At 37.4% G+C, this 25761-nt stretch overlaps 1 protein-coding gene across 1 annotated transcript in view; it reads right to left on the bottom strand.

The window, feature by feature from the left end:
- Positions 1–25761, bottom strand: part of LOC126214857 (aminopeptidase N-like) — a 235715-nt gene that overhangs the window by 66483 nt on the left and 143471 nt on the right. The window contains exons 10-11 of the mRNA XM_049941492.1: positions 10845–10998; positions 8859–8940 (exon numbers count right to left, since the gene is read on the bottom strand). Of these exons, the coding sequence (XP_049797449.1) occupies positions 8859–8940; positions 10845–10998 (236 nt within the window). The remainder of the gene's footprint in view (positions 1–8858; positions 8941–10844; positions 10999–25761) is intronic.

The raw sequence follows: 25761 nt of genomic DNA on the forward strand, positions 1-25761 counted from the left end.
CACAGGCAGACAGTGTTTGTTGGTAATGAGGATCACCCTGTGGCTAAACATGCCTTGGTGCACGGCCAGCACATCTTGGCACAGTGTTACACCGTCCGGGTTATCTGGATACTTCCCACTAACACCAACCTGTCAGAACTCCGGAGGTGGGAACTTGCCCTTCAGCATATCCTCTCTTCTCGCTATCCGCCAGGCCTCAATCTCCGCTAATCTCCAATTTCTATTTGCCGCCGCTCGTACCTCACCTGTCTTTCAACATCACCTTTGCCTCTGTACTTCCGCCTCGGCCTTTACAAATGTCTGCTTGTGTCTGTGTATATGCGGATGGATGTGTGTGTGTGTGCGAGTGTATACCCGTCCTTTTTTCCCCCTAAGGTAAGTCTTTCCGCTCCCGGGATTGGAATGACTCCTTACCCTCTCCCTTAAAACCCACTTCCTTTCATCTTTCCCTCTCCTTCCCTCTTTCCTGACGAAGCAACCGTTTGTTGCGAAAGCTAGAATTTTGTGTGCATGTTTGTGTTTGTTTGTGTGTCTATCGACGTGCCAGCGCTTTTGTTTGGTAAGTCTCATCACTTGCTTTCTTTTATATATATATATATATATATATATATATATATATATATATATATATATATATATATATATATATAACAGAGGGAAACATTCCACGTGGAAAAAATATATCTAAAAAGAAAGATGATGAGACTTACCAAACCACGCTGCTTGTGTCTGTATGTGTGGATGGATATGTGTGTGTGTGCGAGTGTATACCTGTCCTTTTTTCCCCCTAAGGTAAGTCTTTCCGCTCCCGGGATTGGAATGACTCCTTACCCTCTCCCTTAAAACCCACATCCTTTCGTCTTTCCCTCTCCTTCCCTCTTTCCTGATGAGGCAACAGTTTGTTGCGAAAGCTTGAATTTTGTGTGTATATTTGGGTTTGTTTGTGTGTCTATCGACCTGCCAGCGCTTTTGTTTGGTAAGTCTCATCATCTTTCTTTTTATATATATATATATATATATATATATATATATATATATATATATATATATATATATATATATATATATATATATCATGTGTGTGTGTGTGTGTGTGAATTTGAGATTTCTTTACTTATATTTTTTGGAAGATACAGATTTAAAGTGATTTTCTATCAAGCCCCTGAGTGATGCTGTGTGTCAGCTGCCTGGTTACTGTTCTTGATGTGATAATGCAGCAACTTTGGAGCTTAAATGTCAAGTGACAACTAGTTTGAAACAGGCTGTGGTCCAAACAGGCTGAAAATTTTACTAGTAGTTTTCCTTGAACAAGGTGAAGTGAACTCCCAACAAATATTTAAAATATGGTACGAACAATTGGATATTCTTTCTTAATTCCTGATTTGATTTCAAAAGTGACTCTGGGTTGACTGTAATTTCTAAGATGATGGAGCTCACGTTATTGGGCAGTAGGTGAAGTAGTTGTTGTGGTCTTCAGTTCTGAGACTGGTTTGATGCAGCTCTCCATGCTACTCTATCCTGTGAAAGCTTCTTCATCTCCCAGTACCTACTGCAACCTACATCCTTCTGAATCTGTTTAGTGTATTCATCTCTTGGTCTCCCTCTATGATTTTTACCCTCCACGCTGCCCTCCAGTACTAAATTGGTGATCCCTTGATGCCTCAGAACATGTCCTACCAACCGATCCCTTCTTCTACTCAAGTTGTGCCACAAACTCCTCTTCTCCCCAATTCTATTCAATACCTCATTATTTATGTGATATACCCATCTAATCTTCAGCATTCTTCTGTAGCACCACATTTCGAAAGATTCTATTCTCTTCTTGTCTAAACTATTTATCGTCCACGTCTCACTTCCATACATTGCCACACTCCATACAAACACTTTCAGAAACGACTTCCTGACACTTAAATCTATACTCTTAGTTAATCAATTTCTCTGCTTCAGAAACGCTTTCCTTGCCATTGCCAGTCTTCATTTTACATTCTCTCTACCTTCAACCATCATCAGTTATTTTGCTCCCCAAATAGAAAAACTCATTTACTACTTTAACTGTCTCATTTCCTAATCTAATACCCTCAGCATTACCCGATTTAATTTGACTACATTCCATTATCCTCGTTTTGCTTTTGTCGATATTCATCTTATATCATCCTTTCAAGACACTGTCCATTCCGTTCAGCTGCTCTTCCAGGTCCTTTGCTGTCAGAGACAGAATTACAATGTCATCGACAAACTTCAAAGTTCTTATTTCTTCTCCATGGATTTTAATACCCGCTCCGAATTTTTCTTTTGTTTTCTTCACTACTTGCTCAATATACAGATTGAATAATATCGGCGAGAGGCTACAACCCTGTCTCACTCCCTTCCCAACCACTGCTTCCCTTTCATGCCCCTCGACTCTTATAACTGCCATCTGGTTTCTGTACAAATTGTAAATAGCCTTTTGCTCCCTGTATTTTATCCCTGCCACGTTCAGAATTTGAAAAAAGAGTATTCCAGTCGACATTGTAAAAAGATTTCTCCAAGTCTACAAATGCTAGAAACATAGGTTTGCCTTTCCTTAATCTATTTTCTAAGATAAGTCGTATGGTCAGTATTGCCTCACATGTTCCAACATTTCTACGGAATCCAAACTGATCTTCCCCAAGGTCGGCTTCTACCAGTTTTTCCATTCGTCTATAAAGAATTCGTGTTAGTATTTTGCAGCCAAGGCTTATTAAACTGATAGTTCGGTAATTTTCACATATGCCAACACCTGCTTTCTTTGGGATCGGAATTATTATATTCTTCTTGAAGTCTGAGGGTATTTCGCCTGTCTCATATATATCTTGCTCACCAGATGGTAGAGTTTTGTCAGGGCTGTAGGTGAAGTACTTGTACATATTTTGCAGAGCATCCAGATGAAGCTAAGACCCCAAAGATATTTAAAGAAAATGAATTCCTAACAACTTGATAACATTAATATGTATTATGAATGCAGCACTGAAACCAATCCAAATGTTGTTATAACTTCTTTATTAAGAGATTTTACATTTTTGTAGTGCAAATATAATTGGTTTTAGCCTTTATTTGACTAAGCATTTCAAATTCCTGTCCTCCAACCTTTTTTCCCATGCTAATAACTGAACTCTAACTGAAGAAATTTGCTGTCATTGTTTTCCTGCTAAAAGAGGAACACAAATTGTACAAATTTCATAGAACACAACAGAATTTGTATGGAGATGATGGTATTGGCAAGAGTAATGTGCTCAGGAGGCTATAGTACTTTGCTGAAGGAAGCACAAGTAGCCTGGAAAGCTGATATTTGATTTGTAAAAGACAGATTAGAAGACTGATATATAAAGACATGATTTCTTGCAAGCTGGTGTAAAACAAGATGTAGGTCTAACACAGAGATGCTGAATGAAATGCATTTAGCTGTTAAGAGGTCACTGTATGAAGCCTTCAACAACAGCAGAATATTATTGAAAGCTTTTTCAAAAACCTCAAAGAAATTCTGCTCATATGTAAAGGCTGCTAGTGGCACCAAAGTTAGTGTTCAGACACTCATGGACAAGGCAGGAACTGAAACAGAGTGTAGCAAAGCAAAAGCTGAAATACTTAATTCTGTTAAAATGTTCCTTCACAAACAAAAATCCAGAAGCAATGCCTCAATTTAATCATCATATGACTGCAGTTAAAAGTGAGCAAAGCTCCAGGACCTGCTGGAATCCCTGTCATATTCTGTACCAAATTTGTGGCCAAGTTCGGACCCCTTTTAACCTAATATACCAAAGATCCCGCAAACCAAAAACAGTGTCCAGTGGTTGGAAGAAAGCACAGGTCACATCCATCTTCAAGAAGGGCACCCATGACTACTGTCCAATATCATTCGAGACTGATTTCTTTCAGAATCCTAGAACATATTCTAACCTCAAACATAGTGATGTAGCTTGAATAGAATAAACTCCTCCATGTTAAGCAGCAATGATTCCATAAACATATGTTGTGTGAATCCCAACTCGGACTTTCCGCACATGACACACTGAAAGCTATGGATTAAGGTAGTCAAATAGATGCACCATTTCTTGACTTCGAAAAGGAATTTTATTGAGTACCAGACATATACGTATTATCAAAAGTATTTTCATAAAGTGTACCAAGCAAGATTTGTGATTGGGTTGAGGATTTGTTAGTGGTGAGGATGCAGCATGTTACCTTTGTTGGAGAGTCATTGACAGATGTAGACAGAGCTGCAAGTGTGCCCTCACGGAAATGTGTTGGGACCCTTGCTGTTCATGTTTTAATTTGATGATCTTGCAGACAATCTCAACAGTAACCACACAATTTTTGCAGATGATGCAGTTACTTGTAATGAAAAAATACTTGACAACAGCACAAAGATATTCAGTCAAATCTTGGTAAGATTTTTAAAGAGGTGCAAAGATTGGCAAATAACTTTAAATGTTCAGAAATGTAAAACTGTGCACTTCACAAAATGAGAGAACAGTATCCTGTGACTACAGAATTAGCAGTCACAGGTGGAATCAGTGAACACATACAAATTTTTTGGTGCATCAGTTTGTGGGGATATGAAATGGAATGACCACAGTCTCAGTCAAAGGTAAAGCAGGTAGTAGACTTCAGTTCATTGTTAGAAAACTAAGGAAGTGCAATCCATCCACAAAGGAGACTGCTTACAAGAAACTTGTGCAGCCCTTCCTAGAATATTGCTCAAACGTGAGGAACCCATACCAAATACAGAGAAGGGCAGTATGGATGATCACAACTTTGTTAGACCCATGGGAGAGTGTGTCACAGAATTGGCAGATACTCCAAGGCAGACACAAACTATCCCATAAACACCTATTTATACAGCTTTTAGAACCAACTTTTACTACTTATCACTCCCGGCAACATTAGACTAATGTGAATTGAAACAGAAGCTTATAAGCATTCATTCTTTCTGTGCTAGGTACATGACTGAAAAAGAAGCCCTAATAACTGGTACAATAGGAAGTTCCCTCTACCATGTACTTCACAGTAGTTAGCAGAGTGTGGATGCAAATGTAGGTTTCCAGTAGTATGCCATTCCACTCTTCTGTCTGCCTCCCTCTTCATCTCCATTATGCAGTACACCCTACATCACTAGTAATCTGCTGCACATAGAAGTTGTTCTTCTACTTGTTAAATGCATTACATACACAGTAGCTAGACTTTTCTTTCTTTTCCTATTACAGAGTATTTTAAAACTGGGGCAACCACAGCTAAAATATGTATTCAAAAATGCTTGATAATTCATACGTTGAATCATTCCAGTACACAGACAACAGCCATAGCACATACTTTGACAACACACTACGCTTGTAGTTTATGTTGTCAGCTGCTATGCTGGTGGCAAATATACGTGAGTGTATCGGCTTTTGGTAAGTTTGACTAGCAGCATACAATTCTTCCTTTTAGTCACTGGTGCCCAGAGCCCAGTACTTGCCTGAATAACATCTACAAGGGGCATTTTGTTTCTCATCATAGGTCGAGAAGAGCATATCTTAATTGGACCTAACACAGGCAAGTCCCATTCTTGGCAGTTGATCCATGTCACATGGGGACGGCCCCATCTATTTTTCATTAAGGATCAGTTCCAATTCCCAAATCTATTCTTTCCTTTTAGACACAATATCCATCAATGACTATTATCTTTTTATCAATTGACAATGGTTCTTTATCACTGACGGAGGCTGAAAATTTTACTTAGCCACACCAAATGTTACTCTGTGGCATTCTGTAACCTATGACATGGCCTCTGCAAGTAACTTTCTTTTGGTATTAACGTACAAACTGTATAAGTACAAACAAGCCAGTTCTTGTGAGCATATGTGATCCACTCCAGTTTCCTGGCTTGATGCATAATATTTTCTTCCATTTTAAGGTCTAGTCATTCAGTATTTTAAGGTATCTCAGATAACTGCAATTGATCATTATGCAACCATTAATTTAAAAAACTATTTGCACCTGCAGACACAATTTAAAAGCTGCGAAACCAGTTGTGTGGGTTTATGACGTTTCATTCAGTTTTATTTTAATAGTTTTAACACCTGTATCTTTAAAAAACTGTTTACTGTAAGAATTTTCAAGCAATCATATTTTTATTTTGCCTTTGCATCTCCATGGGGTTGACATGGGTACGAATGAGTATGGATATGATTAATTTAAAGTGTGGTCAGATATCCTTCCTGTCACCATTCCATTACACACCCATCCTCCTCCCCTCCCTTGAAGAGAATATGTGTATCTTGACTGTCTCTGTGTAGTGTCATTTACGTGAAAGTGTGAGAACACTTCTCAAATATTTGTGATCGTTTAACTGAGGTGGGTCTTGTGTACCAACATGGTATTCACCTAGTCAGATGTAGAAAACCTCTTAAAACCATACTCAGGTTGGCTGGCATGCCAGCCTCCATTGTCAATCCACTGGGCAGTGTGCTGACACATGTGAACATCCGGGTGGGTATTTATGGCAGTTACACAAAATAGATAATTTCTTATTCATGCTGTATTGCTCTATTTCATTAGAATTTATTATTCAAAGGATAGTGTTCAAACTAGTGATGATAATACCACTTTTGGTTCTTATGGAAACATTTTCCTTAAAGGAATATTCATTTACTATACATGCAAAGTAGGTGAAAATGAAATTTTCTATGGGCAAATAGCTGTTTCTTTGACAGCTGGAATAGTTCATCTGAAAGCCCTCTGCAATGTTATCAACCCTCCAGCCATGGGCAACACGCATACATGCGTTCAGTTCTTTCTGGACAGTTTCGAAGGGCCCACGATTATTGTGTTGGATGTAACTTTTTACCTGTTTGCATGTCTGAATGTGCAATTTTCCTGTTTTATACTTTTCTGTTGCTCTGGAACATCTAGACTGCTATTTTACCATCAAATCTTTTCTGTTGCTCTGGAACATTGGAGGTTGCTATTCTTCCATCCGAAACATTTGAGTAGTCACAGAGGAACGGAGATACTACTCGCGATGTCACTGTGACACACACCTATGCAGTGTGCTGTTTAAGTAACTATACATTGCTATTTTTCCATCTGAAGCATTGGGAGTCCCATTTTTCACGTTCTCCAGTCTCACTCACTTACTTACTTACACATACCTTTTTGTGGCACCGATTTTGTACCCACATTTTTGAGGTTATGTATGGAACCTTGCTTTATGATGTACATTACTCAGAAAACTTATCAATAACTTTATTCTGTTTCAATAATGTCAATTGTGATTTTAGCACCCCTCTATTATCTAAATGAAACGTAAATTAAAAATCAACTCTACAGCAAGTTTTTTTTTTTTTCATTGAGCAAAAATTTCTCACAACTTTGCATTGAAATACCAGAAAATTACCCACTATTAGAGGGCTAATAGTTTTTCATGGAGCACTTATTCATTTCCCATAGAACACCAGTGTTCCATGGAACACAGTTTGGGAAACCCTGCTCTAGAAAACACTGTGTGTTAAGAACCTGACAAGAATGCTGATACTCTCATTGCTGCAGGTGTCAGTGAAGAATTCAAGGTAAAAGTTGGGATCCACCAACAATATACTTTGAGTCCACTGCTATTCAATCTGGTCATGAACTGTGTTACAGAATGTAGTGTCGGCAGACTTGCCAACACTGCGCACACTAATTGAAAGAGGCGGCCAAGATGCACGCGCTAACTCACGAAGGATGGAGTGAGGTCTGAAACAGGATACGTAATGAATGTTATAAAGAAAAGTACGTAGCTCTTTGAATACTTAACTTTTAATACATCCTTGTATACATCGTTCTTGATGAGACATCTGGAGATTGTGGCGATACAAGTGAGACTCTTTAGATACATGCAATGTTACAAATGGCACCTTGCTAGGTCGTAGCCATGTACTTAGCTGAAGGCTATTCTAACTGTCTCTCGGCAAATGAGAGAAAGGCTTCGTCAGTGTAGTCGCTAGCAACGTCGTCGTACAACTGGGGCGAGTGCTCGTACGTCTCTCGAGACCTGCCGTGTGGTGGCGCTCGGTCTGCGATCACTGCCAGTGGCGACACGCGGGTCCAACATGTACTAATGGACCGCGGCCGATTTAAGCTACCACCTAGCAAGTGTGGTGTCTGGCGGTGACACCACACAGAACATCTACAGGAATCAATTCTATGGACACTTATGTGCTGATGACATACTTCTAATAGCAGAATCCCTGCCAGAAATTAAAGACAATCTTAACCTAGTAGTTTCATGCACAGTGCTAGAATGTAGAGAACTTTGAATAAATATGAACAAAATGGAATATATATATTGCAACTTCTCACTTCTCAAGAATGGCTACCAGTTTGAAACCTCAACTACATCTAGTCAATGTTCTTATAACTTCACCTCATCAGTTCAAGTAAGAATTTTTAATAACATCTGCAGCTTCCGTTGATAAAGAGGCTGAAAACTGTATGAAAACTGGGAGGTTGAAATAGAAGTCATAAAAGAGAGAGTAAGAAATGTCCACATCCAAGGTTTGGTTAAGGTGAAAACTTAGCAGAAAAGCTTCAAGAGAAATGCTTCATTGGTGTGAGCATGTAATGCGCTGTAAACCCAACCCTATGTCAAGAACGTTACTTCAAATAAAAACTGGAAAAAAGGCCCAGGGCACAACCAAATACATAGATTAGGATCATACAGGATGACACAGAAACAATAGGACAGTGCCTTGAAATGATCTATATATACTAGGAGGGCCCACATCAACAAATGTGAGGAATAAGGACAGAAGACCAAGATTTTTCTTAGGATCTAGTTTTATAAATGAAGTGATGGAGTCCATGATGATTTTTATACTCACCACTTGTCTATATAGATTACCATTCCTTTCCTGAACATTGGTTCTGTTAGACTGTGATTTAGCATCCGAATAAGGCAGGCACCTGCAAAATTAATACACAATCACCATTTGCTTTTTAAAATGTGGTAGATAGCAATTTACAGAATCAAATTCCTTAATTTACATTGATATCTTTGTTTTGTGCACCAATTGAGTTACCATAATAATTACAGCACAAGAAGTGAAAAGTGGTCTATAAGAAGAAACTGCAAACATTTTAATATGATATTATAGCAAAATTGCATTAAAAGTACAATAGAACCACATAAGAAGTCTCTCTTCTATTCGAGAGTACATAATTTCCTTTGGAGAAGCAGTGGCCCACTACTTGGCTGGCCTCCTCTGTCATTCCATCACTTTCCTTTCTTTGCTTGTCTGGTTTGCCCCCAGTTCATCTTGCCATTGTTAAACTTTAGATCAGAAAATTTCTCTGGTTATCTTCTTGCACAATTCCAGTCAATTTTAAACAGTTTTCTTTAATTCGCCAGTCAATTTCATGGCATCTGCTTTTACTTTATTCCTGTTTTTATGAAACTGAAGTAACCGGTCATGTTCCTGTAAAAGTTCATATACAGCTGAAAGCAGTTTATTTCAGAAACATTAATTACTTCAGCTATGGTTGCCCTCAATAGAAAGCTATGCTGGCAAAAAGTAAAATGGGCCAACATGAAATTGCTAGAACATCTTTCAAGGGGCCTAAGATTGCATTCCTCAAGTACCAGCAGAATTGCCATGTACTAGAATTAAGGAGCAAAAGAGTAAGGAAATACTGAAGAATAGGCCTCCTAAACCTACAATTTTAATGTGAAATATAATTGTAAAGAGTAATTTTTAATATAAAATCTTATAACTGTATACATATCAAAACCGGTATCATGTACATCATCAATGATTGATGAACAACTATGAAATGTGATATACCCATGCAATTTTTACCCACTTTTCTAATGACTTTGTTATCATCATCAACAACAGTTTTAGTTGACTAAAAACCCATGCAAGGGAGTTCGTTAAGTGTAAGATTTCTCATTTAGCATCTTGCTTCTCTAACATTTGCTCAGATGACTTTATTTGGGTAGGCATCAGTTCCTCCAAAATTATCAAGCCTGAAATGATTCAGAAACAACTTAAAAGATTGGGGCCCGAAATACCTCCTCATGAAATATCTTACATAGCTCTTAAGTCCTGCAGAAGGAATGTGAACACTGTATATGCAGTTTTGAGAAGAACAAATAGAACTTCAACTTTCTGATATTATTTTATATTGTTCCAAACATTATCCACTTACATACTGTTAAAACTCAGCACTTCACAAGCATGAATACTACTTACCACATGATATGGTTACATGTGTACTCCATTGTACAGCTAGTATCAATTCTCCCATTTAACATAAATCAAAGCAAAATTAGATCCCCCCCCCCCCTTCCTTCTTCTTCTTCTTCTTCTTCTTCTTCTTCCAGTGACACAGGTATTATATATAATCAACCCCACAGAGTAAATTGTAAATAATGTGTTTAGTAGGATCATTTACTGAGAACTCTTCCACAAAAGGATTTTTATCCAAAAAGTAGCAGTTTAGTCAATGCAAAAAGTTACAGACTCACCTATGTTCTTAAACTAAATACTGTTTCCTGCTATGTGAGCTCATCTGTAAATGATTAGCATGGAGCCATGTTTAAATACCATTTAACTTAACATTTTGTAAACTGACTCATTCTTTGTAATTTCAATATATCATTCAATGTGAACCATGGAAAATGTAACTAATTGAACTATACATGAGAAATCACTTCCACTAAAACTTTGACAAATATCAATATTGTGGTATTTAGTGTCTCCACGCACTGTGACCGAGCACATGAGCTCAGATACGATAATGTGAAATAAAGGAAGCAGGCAAACTTGGGCCTGCCCCTCCCAAGTGACAAGTGGCTGCTTACTGACCTTTGGTGTAAGAGATTTCATCAAAGGCTTGAAGTATCTGAGCTGCAGACCCGACTGCATTGGACACAGGGTGTGTCGACTGCATGCTGTCTACAGACATGACATCATGCATGTCATTCACAAATTTGTCTATCATTTCCCACGTTGGTTCAATCTGTAAGAACAAGTATATCAACCATTTTCTAAAAATTCACGAGTTAAGACCACAACACATACAAAACAAATAAATCAGAACATCTCTGGCAAGATGGACTGCAATATTACAGCAAGAACCACACCTTGTTAAATGAAGGTTGTTTTCAGTAAATAAAACAATGGAAGAAGTTAAAAAATACAATAAAAGAAGCAATCAGACGAGTGAGTCACTGAGTGAGAAGTAAGAACATATCTGGATCAAAATAAACAACCTAAGAAATCAGGAACATCAGTGAGCAAAATATTAACATCTTTAGAACAATATTAAGCAGGGAAATCTGGAATGATGCCCTACAGATGCAGAATGTAAATGAAAAATATGATACATTCATTACAACAATTAAATGCCATTTTAATGTTGCATTCCCAAAAGTAAAGAGACAAGAAAAGAGCAGGATCACGCAAAGTGGATTATCAATGAAATAACAGAACTGAAAAAGAAGGTGCAGGATCTGAAACAGGAGGGCTGAAGCTGAAAATTATAAAATGCTACAAAAGAAGTTGTTGTTGTTGTGGTCTTCAGTCCTAAGACTGGTTTGATGCAGCTCTCCATGCTACTCTATCCTGTGCAAGCTTCTTCATCTCCCAGTATCTACTGCAACCTACATCCTTCTGAATCTGCTTAGTGTATTCATCTCTTGGTCTCCCTCTACGATTTTTACCCTCCACGCTGCCCTCCAATGCTAAATTTGTGATCGCTTGATGCCTCAAAACATGTCCTACCAACCGATCCCTTCTTCTAGTCAAGTTGTGCCACAAACTTCTCTTCTCCCCAATCCTATTCAATACCTCCTCATTAGTTACGTGATCTACCCACCTTATCTTCAGCATTCTTCTGTAGCACCACATTTCGGAAGCTTCTATTCTCTTCTTGTCCAAACTGGTTATCGTCCATGTTTCACTTCCATACATGGCTACACTCCATACAAATACTTTCAGAAACAACTTCGTGACACTTAAATCTATACTCGATGTTAACAAATTTCTCTTCTTCAGAAACGATTTCCTTGCCATTGCCAGTCTACATTTTATATCCTCTCTACTTCGACCATCATCAGTTATTTTACTCCCTAAATAGCAAAACTCCTTTACTACTTTAAGTGTCTCATTTCCTAATCTAATCCCCTCAGCATCACCCGATTTAATTTGACTACATTCCATTATCCTCGTTTTGCTTTTGTTGATGTTCATCTTATATCCTCCTTTCAAGACACTGTGCATTCCGTTCAACTGCTCTTCCAAGTCCTTTGCTGTCTCTGACAGAATTACAATGTCATCGGCGAACCTCTAAGTTTTTACTTCTTCTCCATGAATTTTAATACCTACTCCGAATTTTTCTTTTGTTTCCTTTACTGCTTGCTCAATATACAGATTGAATAACATCGGGGAGAGGCTACAACCCTGTCTCACTCCTTTCCCAACCACTGCTTCCCTTTCATGCCCCTCGACTCTTATAACTGCCATCTGGTTTCTGTACAAATTGTAAATAGCCTTTCGCTCCCTGTATTTTACCCCTGCCACCTTCAGAATTTGAAAGAGAGTATTCCAGTTAACGTTGTCAAAAGCTTTCTCTAAGTCTACAAATGATAGAAACGTAGGTTTGCCTTTTCTTAATCTTTCTTCTAAGATAAGTCGTAAGGTTAGTATTGCCTCACGTGTTCCAACATTTCTACGGAATCCAAACTGATCTTCCCCAAGGTCCGCTTCTACCAGTTTTTCCATTCGTCTGTAAAGAATTCGCGTTAGTATTTTGCAGCTGTGACTTATTAAACTGATAGTTCGGCAATTTTCATATCTGTCAACACCTGCTTTCTTTGGTATTGGAATTATTATATTCTTCTTGAAGTCTGTGGGTATTTCGCCTGTCTCATACATCTTGCTCACCAGATGGTAGAGTTTTGTCATGACTGGCTCTCCCAAGGCCATCAGTAGTTCTAATGGAATGTTGTCTACTCCCGGGGCCTTGTTTCGACTCAGGTCTTTCAGTGCTCTGTCAAACTCTTCATGCAGTATCTTATCTCCCATTTCATCTTCATCTACATCCTCTTCCATTTCCATAATACTGTCCTCAAGTACATCACCCTTGTATAAACCCTCTATATACTCCTTCCACCTGTCTGCCTTCCCTTCTTTGCTTAGAACTGTGTTGCCATCTGAGCTCTTGATATTCATACAAGTGTCTCCAAAGGTCTCTTTAATTTTCCTGTAGGCAGTATCTATCTTACCCCTAGTGAGACAAGCCTCTACATCCTTACATTTGTCCTCTAGCCATCCCTGCTTAGCCATTTTGCACTTTCTGTCGATCTCATTTTTGAGACGTTTGTATTCCCTTTTGCCTGCTTCATTTACTGCATTTTTATATTTTCTCCTTTCATCAATTAAATTCAATATTTCTTCTGTTACCCAAGGATTTCTATTAGCCCTCGTCTTTTTACCTACTTGATCCTCTGCTGCCTTCACTACTTCATCCCTCAGAGCTACCCATTCTTCTTCTACTGTATTTCTTTCCCCCATTCCTGTCAATTGTTCCCTTATGCTCTCCCTGAAACTCTCTACAACCTCTGGTTCTTTCAGTTTATCCAGGTCCCATCTCCTTAAATTCCCACCTTTTTGCAGTTTCTTCAGTTTCAATCTGCAGTTCATAACCAATGGATTGTGGTCAGAATCCACATCTGCCCCTGGAAATGTCTTACAATTTAAAACCTGGTTCCTAAATCTCTGTCTTACCATTATATAATCTATCTGATTGAAGTATAGAAAAATAATGAGAGGCAAAGTCAAGAGCAATTAATGCTACCATAATGAACTCAAGAAACATGGCAAAGGCAGCTTGCAACACAATGATGAAAGACAGGAAAGAGCTGGATCAAACAAAGAAACAGATATCATGTCAACGAAAATAAACAACACGGTGGTTACAGATGGTAAAATAGATAACATACTCAGTGATAACTATATAAATGTGGTGGGGAACTTTGAACTGGAAACAAATAGTCCACAAAAGAAGGCCACTAAGTTAACACAAAAATCAAGCAGAACCATGTTCTTGAAACCAGTCGCAGAAAATGAACCGAGGAAAACTATACAAAAACTGAAGTCCAAGAAATCAGCTGGTGCTGATGAAATATTGAATCATATGATAAAGCAAATAATTTGGCAAATAACCTCACCACTGCTAGACATGACAAACAGTTCTCTCAGAGATGGAATTTTTCTAGAAAAACTGAAGATAAGGAGGGTGGTACCAGTGTACAAGAAAGCAGGTAAGGACAAAAACTGAAGATAAGGAGGGTGGTACCAGTGTACAAGAAAGCAAACAAGGATGACCCCAACAACTACAGGCCAGTTTCACTGATGTCAGGTTTCTCAAAACTCCTGGAAATGCTTTTGTATAATAGATTAGTTGATTACCTGGACAAATACAACATTCTCATACCATCACAGCATGGTTTCAGAAAGAGTAGATCTATGGGACCAGCAATAGCTGGTTTGACAGAATACATTATACAGTTCTTAAATGAAAAACAAGTTATATCTGCAATGTTTCTGAATCTCTCCAAAATAAATACTGATAATAAAATTGGCAAACCATGGTATTGAGGGCAAGCAGAGAAGTGGATAGAATCATACCAATGCAACAGGAAGCAATATATGTCAATAGGGGATGCATATCAGTCAGAAACCAAAACCAACGAATATGGAGTGCCACAGGAATCAGTAATGGGGCCACTGCTGTTCGTCAATGATATAGGTATTTAAGAGAAAGAGAAGAAAATATTGTATGCTGACAACATGACAATACTGAAAAATGACCAAACTGTGGCACAGCTTGAGAGAAGAGCATACATAACTGCAAACACCACAGCTCAGTAGCTCCTGGAAAATGGACTTGTTATAAACCTAAAAAGAGACTATGTATGCAGTGTTCAGAAATAAAGAGAAGGCTGTGCACATCGGTTTAGAGGTGGATGAAACGAGACTAGAAAAAGTGTGATCTACTATATTCTTAGGTGTTAATGTGGATAACAAGCTGAAATGGAAACAACATATTAATTCTGTCTGTAAGAAACTCAGCTCCGCCGTATTTATAATGAGGCACCTAGCACAGTAAGCAGACAAACAACAGCTTCTGTTTGCAGTAAACCCTGGACTCTTCAAACCATACCTGCAGTATGGAATCGTAGTGTGGGGAAACTCAAACATTCAAGAAATAAAAAGGATGTTTACATTACAAAAAAAGCAGTCAGAATCGTATTAAAAAGAAAGACTCCTGAAACATGCAGAAACTGCTTCAGAAGACTAGGCATCTTAACTTTTTCCTCCTTGTAGATTTATAAAATCATACTATACATCACAAAAGATAGTGCAGAGTGGACTACAAATGCTAGTGTACACACCCACGACACATGGAGGAAGAATTGCATACAACACCCCACCAACAACAGCACCCCACCGACTAACAGTGCTTGAAAAAGCACTGCAGTACTCCGGTATCAAATTACTATGAAGTCTGCCTAAAATTGTAATGTTTGACAATGTAAAGTTTCCAAACAACCTAACAGACGATCTGGTAGAAAAGGAATTTTACAGTGTTGATGACAATTGCATACATTCAATTTGTAAATATTATTAATTATAAGAAGTTATGTTAGAATGATTAGAAGTATGTGATAATGAAGGTTTTTGTATAATTGATATGTCCTATATTACATGTACATTCACTGTACACCATGTAATCCTACAGGACCAAATAAAATTCAATTCAGTACTGCCAAATAATGAAAACAACTTAATGCAGTGTCTGATACTGGATCCACATCTGGGAAGGTGACACTTTTCAGTTGAATACAAGCAATGTTGCAGTCCATGACAAATATAGTCATGAATATTTATGTAGTTTCACCATTTTGTTGGGGAAGCACCAGGAACTTAAATCTTACAATTCTTTGTTTACATTTCTTACACAGTAGTGTGTAATTAATACTGGTGACTAGTTTCAGACATAGCCATTCATTTTCAAACCAGACCTGCACTGAAAGTGTCTTTTTCAGAGCAGTTTTGTCATACATTGACGTGTCACACAAGTAATACGATAACTCCATATCTGTTGAATGATTATGTATTGTGTGGGCATTACCCAAATATGTCAGTGAAATTTTGCTGTGATAAGCACTTTTACTGCAGGTCTGGTTTGAAAATGATTGACTATGTTCGAAACTAGTCACCATTATAAATTAAAAGTACCTGTGACAGAAATTTAAATAAACAATAGGATGTGTGTGATATCTGCAACTACAAGGGTAGTCAATATAGCATATAGCTATTCTGTTTGCCTGCACTGTGTTTCTTACTTACAAACGTATCATGTTATTTGAGATCATAAAAAAATTAATAACATGTGTAACAGCAAAGTCCATTATATCACTTCAGACACAGAATTACACAAATGTAGAGATAAAAACTTCAAATGTTTACATTTCAGTTGGGCATATATTTCAAGCATAATTCAGTTATTCAACACAACTTTCAATTATCTGTAAATGAAAGCAATTAGAACCATTTGAGTAATGTATCTGTAACTTATTCTTTTGTGATCGAGTGTTCGGATAAAAAATTTCACAAACTAGTGAGTAGAAAAAGATGTCTAAGAAAAATTATTATTTCAGATTTTTTCTTTGTTTGTACGGAATATGTTAACATGCACAAATTCATGTCAATATTTAATTTTCCAGTATCCACAAACTGTGGACCTTGCCAAGGCGGGATGGCTTCGTGCTTACGATACAGATAGATATACCATTGGTGCAACAAAGTACGAAGGGTGTCTTGAGAGACGAGATAAACATGTGGTTCCTGAAAAAGAGCATCAGCCTATTGAGCAGTTGCATGGGTACTGGTTTGAGTGACTGACTGATCTGGCCTTGTAACATTAGTCAATATGTCCTGGCTCTGCTGCAAACAGCAGAAAGCAAGGGGAAACTATAGCTATTATTTTTTCCTTCGAATGTGCAACTCTACTCTATGGCTTAATGATGATGGCATCCTCCTGGGTGAAATATTCCAGAGGTAAACTACTCCTCCATTTTGATCTCCAGGTGGGAACTACTCAGGAGGATACGGTTGGGAACTCCTCGGGAGGATACGGTCATCAGGAGAAATCAAATTGGCATTCTATGGTTTGGAGCTTGGAATATTAGGTCCCTTAATTAGGTATACAGGTTACAGAATTTAAAAAGAGAAATGAGGTCAGTTAAAGTTAAATATAATAGTAATTACTGAAGTGAGATGGCAGGAAGAAATGAGGTGATTCTGGCATAGAACTGATAGTGAATAAGAAATTAGAAATGTGGGTAAGGAACAATGAAACCGCAGTGAACACATTATAGTATCCGAAATTGACACAAAGCCAACACTCACCACAGTAGTGGATGTTTATATGGCTACTAGCTCCACAGATGAAGACAAGAAGTCTGAAAGAGTGTACGGTGAGATAAAAGAAATTACTTGGATAGTTAGAGAAGAGAGAAGTTTAACTATGATGAAGACTGGAATTCAATAGAAAGCAAATTATGAAAAGGAAAAATAGTAGAAGAACATGGATTGGGGTAGAGGAATGATAGGGAATGTGTCTTGTAGAATTTTACACCAATCATAATTGAATCATTGCTAATACTTGATTTAAACATTGTGAAAGAATGTTGTATTCATGGAAGAGCCCCAAAGACACTGGAAGGTATCAAATAGACTACATATTGGTAAGACAGAGCTTCTGAAACCAAATTTTAAACTCAAAACCTTTGCAGGGATGGATGTGGACTCTGACTATAATTTATTGGTTACAAACTGAAAAAGTTTCACAAAGATAGGGAATTCAGGAGGTGGTACCTAAAGAAATTGAAAGAATCAGATAGTGTTTAAGAGTTTCTAAGGGATCACTAGGCAATTGTTGACTAAAGCAGGGAATAAAATAGCAGATGAATGAGTAGTTTTCAGAAATGAAATAGTGAAGGCAGCAGAGGATCAGATAGGCAAAATAATGAAGTAAAAATCATTGGGTAATCCACAAGTTATTGAATCTAACTGATGAAAGGAGAAAATATAAAAATGTAGCAAACGATGCAGGCAAAAGGGAATACAGGGGTCTAAAGGATGAGATTGGTGGGAAGTGCAAGCTGGCAAATTAGAAATGGCTGAAGGATAAATCAGGAATTGCTGAAGGATAAATGCAAAGCTGTAGAAGCATGTATCGCTAGGAGAGAGACAACATCATATACAAAAATCAGAGACCTCTGAAGAAAATAGAAGCAGTGGTGTTATTATTAAGGCCTCAGATAGCAAATCTGTACTAAGCAAAGTAGGGAAGTCTAAAGAAGAAAGGTATAGGGGTGTCATTATCACAGAAATATACTTGAAAGCAATATTGTAGACATAGAAGGATAGGTAGATGAAGATGAGATGGGAGATCTGATACTGCAAGAAGACTCTGACAGTTTTATTAAAGCCCCCAAGGTGAAACAAGGATCTTAAGAGTAGATGAAATTCTCTCAAAATTATTGAGATCCTTGGGAAAGTCAGCCATGACAAAACTATTCCTTATGGTTAAAGGCTGGATTATAAGCAACACAAAAAGCTCAAAATATGAATGAAAAGTGTTGAAACATGATGATCAAATAATAAAAACATAGTAGTTACTGAATATGATACATCCCAAAGTTGAAGCTGTTCTTCTTGATTGCAACTGCGCTAGCTGCACAAAGAATCAGGACATTAAGAATTTTTTTGAGATGAGGTTTTAAAAAATTACAAAAAGGAGATGCTCACCGTGTTTCAAATATTGTTTCTTCTTGCTGTTGTTGTCAGTGACAAGGGAATGCAATGTGAGTTAGTCGCCACAAAACAGTCAATATGCACAGGTCCACCTTCAAGATGTATCACACGCAGAGGGGCATGCACAAGAACTCCTTAATATTTTATTTCAAAAACAACAGTCAATAGGGGAGTTTTTGACCATAGCATCACTTGCAATTATTGTACATTTTGCCAGTACTGTAAACATAAATAATCAGATACTGTTCCAAATGTTCGGTAAGTGAGATTGTCTCTTCAAACACTCAAAACATTTTTATAAACAGGAAAGCAGCATTCTACATCAACTGAGGTAACTGGGCAGTATTTGAATCTGGGTGCTTTATTGGCACTTATCATTTCCGGCAAAAGTTCACCTGTCCCATTAATGAAAATATAGATTTGGGACAAGCGTTCAAAGCCTGGCATATTGTTAAAAATGTTTTCAAATTTTACTTTAAAAGTTTTCTCAAAAATACCTCCAGCATTGAGTTCACTGGACTAATATTATCCATTAAGTGAATAATTTTATTCACCACCAAACCCTGACTTTCAACCTTTTTAGTACTCACAAGTAGTGGAGAAAATCTCAGCAGCATGTGTTTTTGAATACTGGAATCACTAAATGCTTCCTTGCACTGGTGAACTGCCAAAGTCTCTGCACTATCGTAGTCATTTACTATGCTTATGATGACTTCAAAATGTTCACTGATGGTTTCCACCCATGTGCCCGCATGAGTTGCCACTGGTTCAGGAGGTAAATGCACATTTGGTAGCTTTTCTTTATAGTTCTTGATGCAATCAGGTGCCTTAAAAAACACTTTATTTGTGGATGAAATCAGTTAATTTACATTCCCAAATGTGGATCATACCCCTTTCTCTGTGAGCAAAGCATGCCTGACACGAACCGGGATAAAATATTTGGAGGGCTTTTCCTTCTTTGATCATATAGGGAGCAGCACCTGAGAGAAACACAAACATCCTTTCATCTGCAGAAGATTGTGGAAATATTTTTCTGATACCCTCATTCACAAATTTTGTTATCTTTTCAAGTTCTTTGCACACCATTAAACAGAAAGAAGGAGGTTCTTCTTTTAATGCACCAATAATTAAATTTGTAATGTAACAGCCATAAGTGTTGATACTTTCATCAACTGAAATCCAAATAATGTTGTCCTCGAGTTCACTGCATATTTCTTCGAGAACATGTTCATACATTTTCAGTAGGTAATTTTTACGCAACGTTGATTCATCTAATATATTTTGATTTATGCAATTATTTGTGCAGGAAACCTTCGAGGATAGGATTTATAAGTTTGTGAAGAGGAATTTTTTTTGTTTCCTTTGGAAATTAAATCTCTGTTACTGCTACTTGCCACTGTCAAATGTTGTCAACATGGGTCTTTCTTTTATGTTCCTGCAATATGTAGTCTTGTCTTAATATGCTGATTTATTTGAAACTTTTGTTCCACGAAACGTTTTTCTCACAAATTCAACGATATAAAACATTTTCGTCATATGCAAATGTTTCAGAATGGTCAACTATTTATCAAATGGCATTTATTTTTTCAGTTGGTATGGACTCAACACATTGGACACTATACGTAAACACATTTAACTTTGTACAAATCTAGATTTATAAAATATTGCATTGTCACTAGTTTTTAGTTAAAATATGCAATAACCAAAGGAGACAGATATGTGAATGCATATGCAGCATGCAGATGCATATAATCCAGTCTCTACTTTAGGTATATGAGACACATGCATATCCAAAAGAACTAAAGTCACAGAAGAGATCAAAAGCATTGAATCAGAATTGAAAAGGAACAACAGCAAGCAGTTTTACGAGGCCTTCAAGCAGCATGTTAATGGCCATCAGCCACCTAGTTTGAACTTCAAAGAGGACAATGGGAAACTGGCACTGAACAACAAAACTAAAAAAAGAACTGTAACAGTCTGGTGAAGTATATTACTTAAATGAGAAGAACCTAGAGAAAAATGGCTGAGGAGAGAACATCCAATAATAGAGGAAATTAAAAAAAGAAAAAAAAATCATGATTAATGCCCTACGACAATAGTTTGAAATATTTATAAAACTGGAATAATACCTGGCGAGTGGAAAACAACACTGATTCACCATATCTACAAGAAGAGAGAGATACAGCAGACATCAACAAAAGCTGAAACTTACAAGGTACTGTCCAAAGCATGTCAGGCTCGGCTATTGCAGCAAACAGATCATTGAAATGGTGAATAGAAAGCTGGATTCAGGAACAGGAGGTCCTCCTCTGAGCAGATCTGGAATCTGAATAGAATACTGGAAAACTACAACTCTTAGCATGTGGTAGTGGCCCTCATTGAATTTACAGAAGCCTGTGGTCCAGGTGTCCAATAGTATTGTTTGACTTCTTAATAAAATTTGAAGTGGACTCGAAAACAGTGGAAATTATCAAGAAAACTGTAACACAGACACATTCAACAGTTAAATTCATGGGGGAACTCTCCAAAGCATTTTTAATTAAAACTAGGGTTTGACAGAGTGACTGACAGCCCCAGTTCTCTTCAACTGTGTGTTAGAAAAGATCATCTACAATGGGACAAGAAATTTACCAAGTGCTTTAAATTCGGCAATGACTATTTGATACTGTTGAGAAACTCAGAAACAGTTGTGGAACAGATAATCACACTGAAGAAGTACGTAGAAAAAGCTAGCCTCCAAATTTCTTTTGAGAAAGCAAAGTAGAGTCCATGCAGAATAATGTGGCTGGTAGACACGCAATCGACAGGGCATGTGTGGGGAAAGTGGTAGTGTTGGGGATTACTGACAGGCACTGTAGGAGAAATGCCAAGTGCTGGAGGGACTGTGCCACTCTAAACTGAAGCCTATGCTCATATTTTTCATAAATATTAAATTGAGCACCTCCACACCCACACTTAACTGGTGACCATTTCAAAAAATTTAGTGTCCCCTTTGCTTTGGTCAGTACCTGAAAAGAATTCCACTGAAAATACAACAAAGACGGCAATTTATTTTTGCCTGGTGTGTTAGCCATTTGTAAGTTTCAGAGAACTGTCATGGATGGTGAATTTTGAATGAAACCTACACATTTTTCTTGTTGCCAAGTTAAAATTTCACACGATGTCACCTCACTAATATGTTGTGCTGACGCAATTGTGAGAGAATTTTAAGACAGTGGGTTATTAAATGATGAACTGAGGAGAAGTAAGGTAAGTAGCTTATGAAAAAGGACATCCATGGTACAAAAATAAACTTGTCTTAACTTCTGCTGTTCCTAAACCTACAGCATTTATTGTGTTGCCAACTATCAACAGCCCTTAAAAATTGCATTCTTTCATCAAAAAAGGATGTAGTTAGTGGACCGACACAGGAGATAATGAAGTTTCGCATAATAAACACGTGGCACAATACTCTCCTCTTTGTATGCTATCATTTGCCAAAATCTCATTTTAATGTCTCAAATAGTTTATGAAATAAGAGAAGTGTTGTGGATATTTCACTCTGCCTTTATCGCTAGCATGCACGATCGCAAATGAGTGTGCAACATCAGATGAATTTTCTTGATACTGGAGACTTCCACCCAACTCTAAACAAAAATTCAATGTGTTGAGTAAATTTTATATGCAGCAACATATTATGTAATATGCACCAAACAAAAAATCATAGCAACCTCTGTTTTTCATTGCAAACTTTTTTCATGTTTCGCAGTGTCTCCCTTCATTCCACACAAATATCACAATAATTATGACCATTAATAAAACACTGGATACATCATCATGAAACTGACATATAAAGCTCTTAACAGAGAAATGAATTTTTTTTTATTTTTTTACTGAATAATTTCTGTAGAATTGTTTGAGAAAGACTGCAGGGCATGTGACTCGATTCCGTCATCGCCGAACAGCTGAAAGGGGGCAAACACTGTCAGCCTCCCCTTATGGACAAACGAATTAACTCACCCAGTACTTTGGACAATGATTACTGTTCATCGGACACTGTATTCTGTGCAGACTGTACACAACCAATGTTCAAACAATGTCTCAGCACCTGTAACCAGTACAGTAAAACAGAAGAAGTGGACAGTTTCAGACAAACTTTGTGAAGTAATATAGAGGAAAACTCATGAAAGAGAAACCGATGATGGTAGGAGAGACAAGATTGTCACTACTTCCCACTGGATGCATTTTGTACAAGAGAAACAAACGATCTCAATAAAAGCTGAACTTGCACACTTTAACACAGAACCAAAACCAAATGTCTAAATGCGGGTGAATGCCTCAGAATGACAGGAAAGATTGCAGTGGGAGAAACTTATTACTTTGGGTGAAAGATACTTCGGAAAATTATTGGTCCTAAGATAACGGACAGAACCACAGACTGTGAAGAAGAAAATAGTTAAACATGGACAATGAACAACTGATGGAGAGAATAAGGAAATAATGATCAAATATCTACAGATACCTATTCAGGATAGATGCAACCTGACAAACAAAGCAGTTTTTTATAGGCATAGAATCTCCATGAAAGTATGGAGGGACATCATGAACACTTGACTGATTCAGGAAGGCACCTCTAATTGCTCATAGTACAGATCACTGAATGACAACTTTATGGGCTTCTGCAATCAGCAAAATCAGAACAGTGACTGGACAGAAGAGAGAAGACAGGTGGCCAGAGTAAGAATGAATCACTTCTGAGCTGCAAAAAAGGTTTGCAGAAATACCTTATAAATACTTAAATGTTTCCCAATGACCGTAAATGGGGAAGGGGATGGGGAGAAGGTAGCAGAACAGATCTATTTTATCCCCTTCCTCTTTTTTCCCTTTCGGCACTTGACTGTGTGTGTTAATTTCATAATTTTGTGCTTTATAGACTAAAAATTACCTAGGTGAACTATGTAACACTTGACTATTTACTCACACTTTGTATTTATAAGTGTTACTCTAAGTTTTTAACTATCAACTTGGGTTTTATCTATCAATTTTATAGTTACATAAATAATTTTTCTATTTGGTTGCAGGTATATTTCTTCATCCTGGTACACAATGAAGTATGCGTGCCACAGCACACTGCTGCACAAGCCAAAATAAACATTATTTTGTCTCCTCTACTAGTTATAGTGCACGGATTTGAAAGCAAACCACAACTGCAGATATATATCTGAGAAAAGTCAAAACTTGACTGTGTAACTTCATTTTTCAAGATTACAGTTAAATTATTATGACTAATTGTAATACATCCTCAGTTTTCATGTTTGGTATGCATTTGCAATGCCAGTCAACATTTGAATCTAAATGTAAGTACACACTTTTATGCAGAATCGAGTGCTTGTCTAAAGACATTGTAGAGAGACTGTCTATAGACGTGTAACTAGAAAATGTATGTATAGAAAGTCTAGATACTTTAACTTGTGTACACATTTTATGCCTTATTTCTTGATATTTGCTAAATATGGCTGACCTTATTGGAATCACAGATTGTGGAGTGATAACAATCGATAGTGAAAGAAATCAAAAGATTGACAGAAATGTGAATTTTCTGCGAGGGGCCTCATTTTAGCTGTAATTTACTTTCAACTTTGAAAGTAGTAGAAATATGTTTTTCTCAACATGACTGACTGATACTTCATATTTTTTTGTTGAGGTTCTCAATAACCAACTTCTTCTCATTCCACTGTTTATATTCAGAATTACTAACTTCCCACAAACATTTCTTTAACCCTAGGATGCATATACAGGGCCTCCGAGGCCCTTTTATGTCTTCATTTTTAAAAAAATTCTGTAATTTTTTGTTTGATTTCACACTGCTTTCCAGTACTCTTTCATTAACACTGTGATATTCCTCGTATCAAGTCTGAACGAGATACATTTTTAAGTTTTTTGTATAATTCAATACGTTTACCCATACACCATGAATGCATAAGCAGGGCTTCAGAAGCCCTCACACATTTATAAATGTTCTTTAGCCTATATTGTCTTCAACATTTGTTTGGGAGCAGTTATTAATTCAATAATAACTGTAGTGGTATTTCCAGCAACAGGACTGCCAACAGCAGCAGTAGCTGTAGTAGTAATAGTATAACTAAAAAATAATACACACTACTTTCACATATTGGCGATGTCGGTGTATTATTGATCTTTTTGATATCAAATGTTTTATTATTGCATAGTATTGTTATCCTGTGCTGCTCTTGTCAGCCTCATTGTTACTGTAGTTTGTTTGTTGCTGCAAGGTCCATATTGTTATGATTATGACTCGTTTAGTGCTGCACAAACTGCTGTTCGAGAGACATGCCTTTTGTTATGGCTCCGATATGCAAAGCAAGAGAGTCTGTACGTGCAAATGCAGCTAATTTTGAAAATGTTGTGGCTCAGTGGTTTGAAGAATATGATTCTTGTGAGGAAGGATATATTTTTGAAGATGCAAGTAGTGAAGAATCTGCCAATGAACCTGCAGATGTGAATATTGAGGCAGATGACAGTTCTTCCAATAATCTTACTTCATCAGAGTCTGAAAATAAAGAACCACCACAAAAAATATAGAAGACCACACATACATTAGTCGGAATGGAACGATATGGAAATTAGATCCTCCTGCAACTTTTCGTACGCCTGTCCATAATATCGTAAAGAAGGCACCTGGTCCAGACCGTGGTTTGAAAACCAGTAAACCTAAGGGTGCCTGGGACTATTTCATCTCCAAGGAAATATTAGAGGAAATCATCAACTGCACAAATATTGAAGGCAGAAGAGTGGCTGCTTTACATGGAAAAACGTTCCGCTTGCTGAAATGGAGGGTTTTCTTAGTCTTTTACTGCTTTCTGGTGTTGAGAAGAGTTGGGATGTCCCTATTAGA

This window comes from Schistocerca nitens, chromosome 12, assembly GCF_023898315.1.
Source record: "Schistocerca nitens isolate TAMUIC-IGC-003100 chromosome 12, iqSchNite1.1, whole genome shotgun sequence".
NCBI classification, from domain to species: Eukaryota; Metazoa; Arthropoda; class Insecta; order Orthoptera; family Acrididae; genus Schistocerca; species Schistocerca nitens.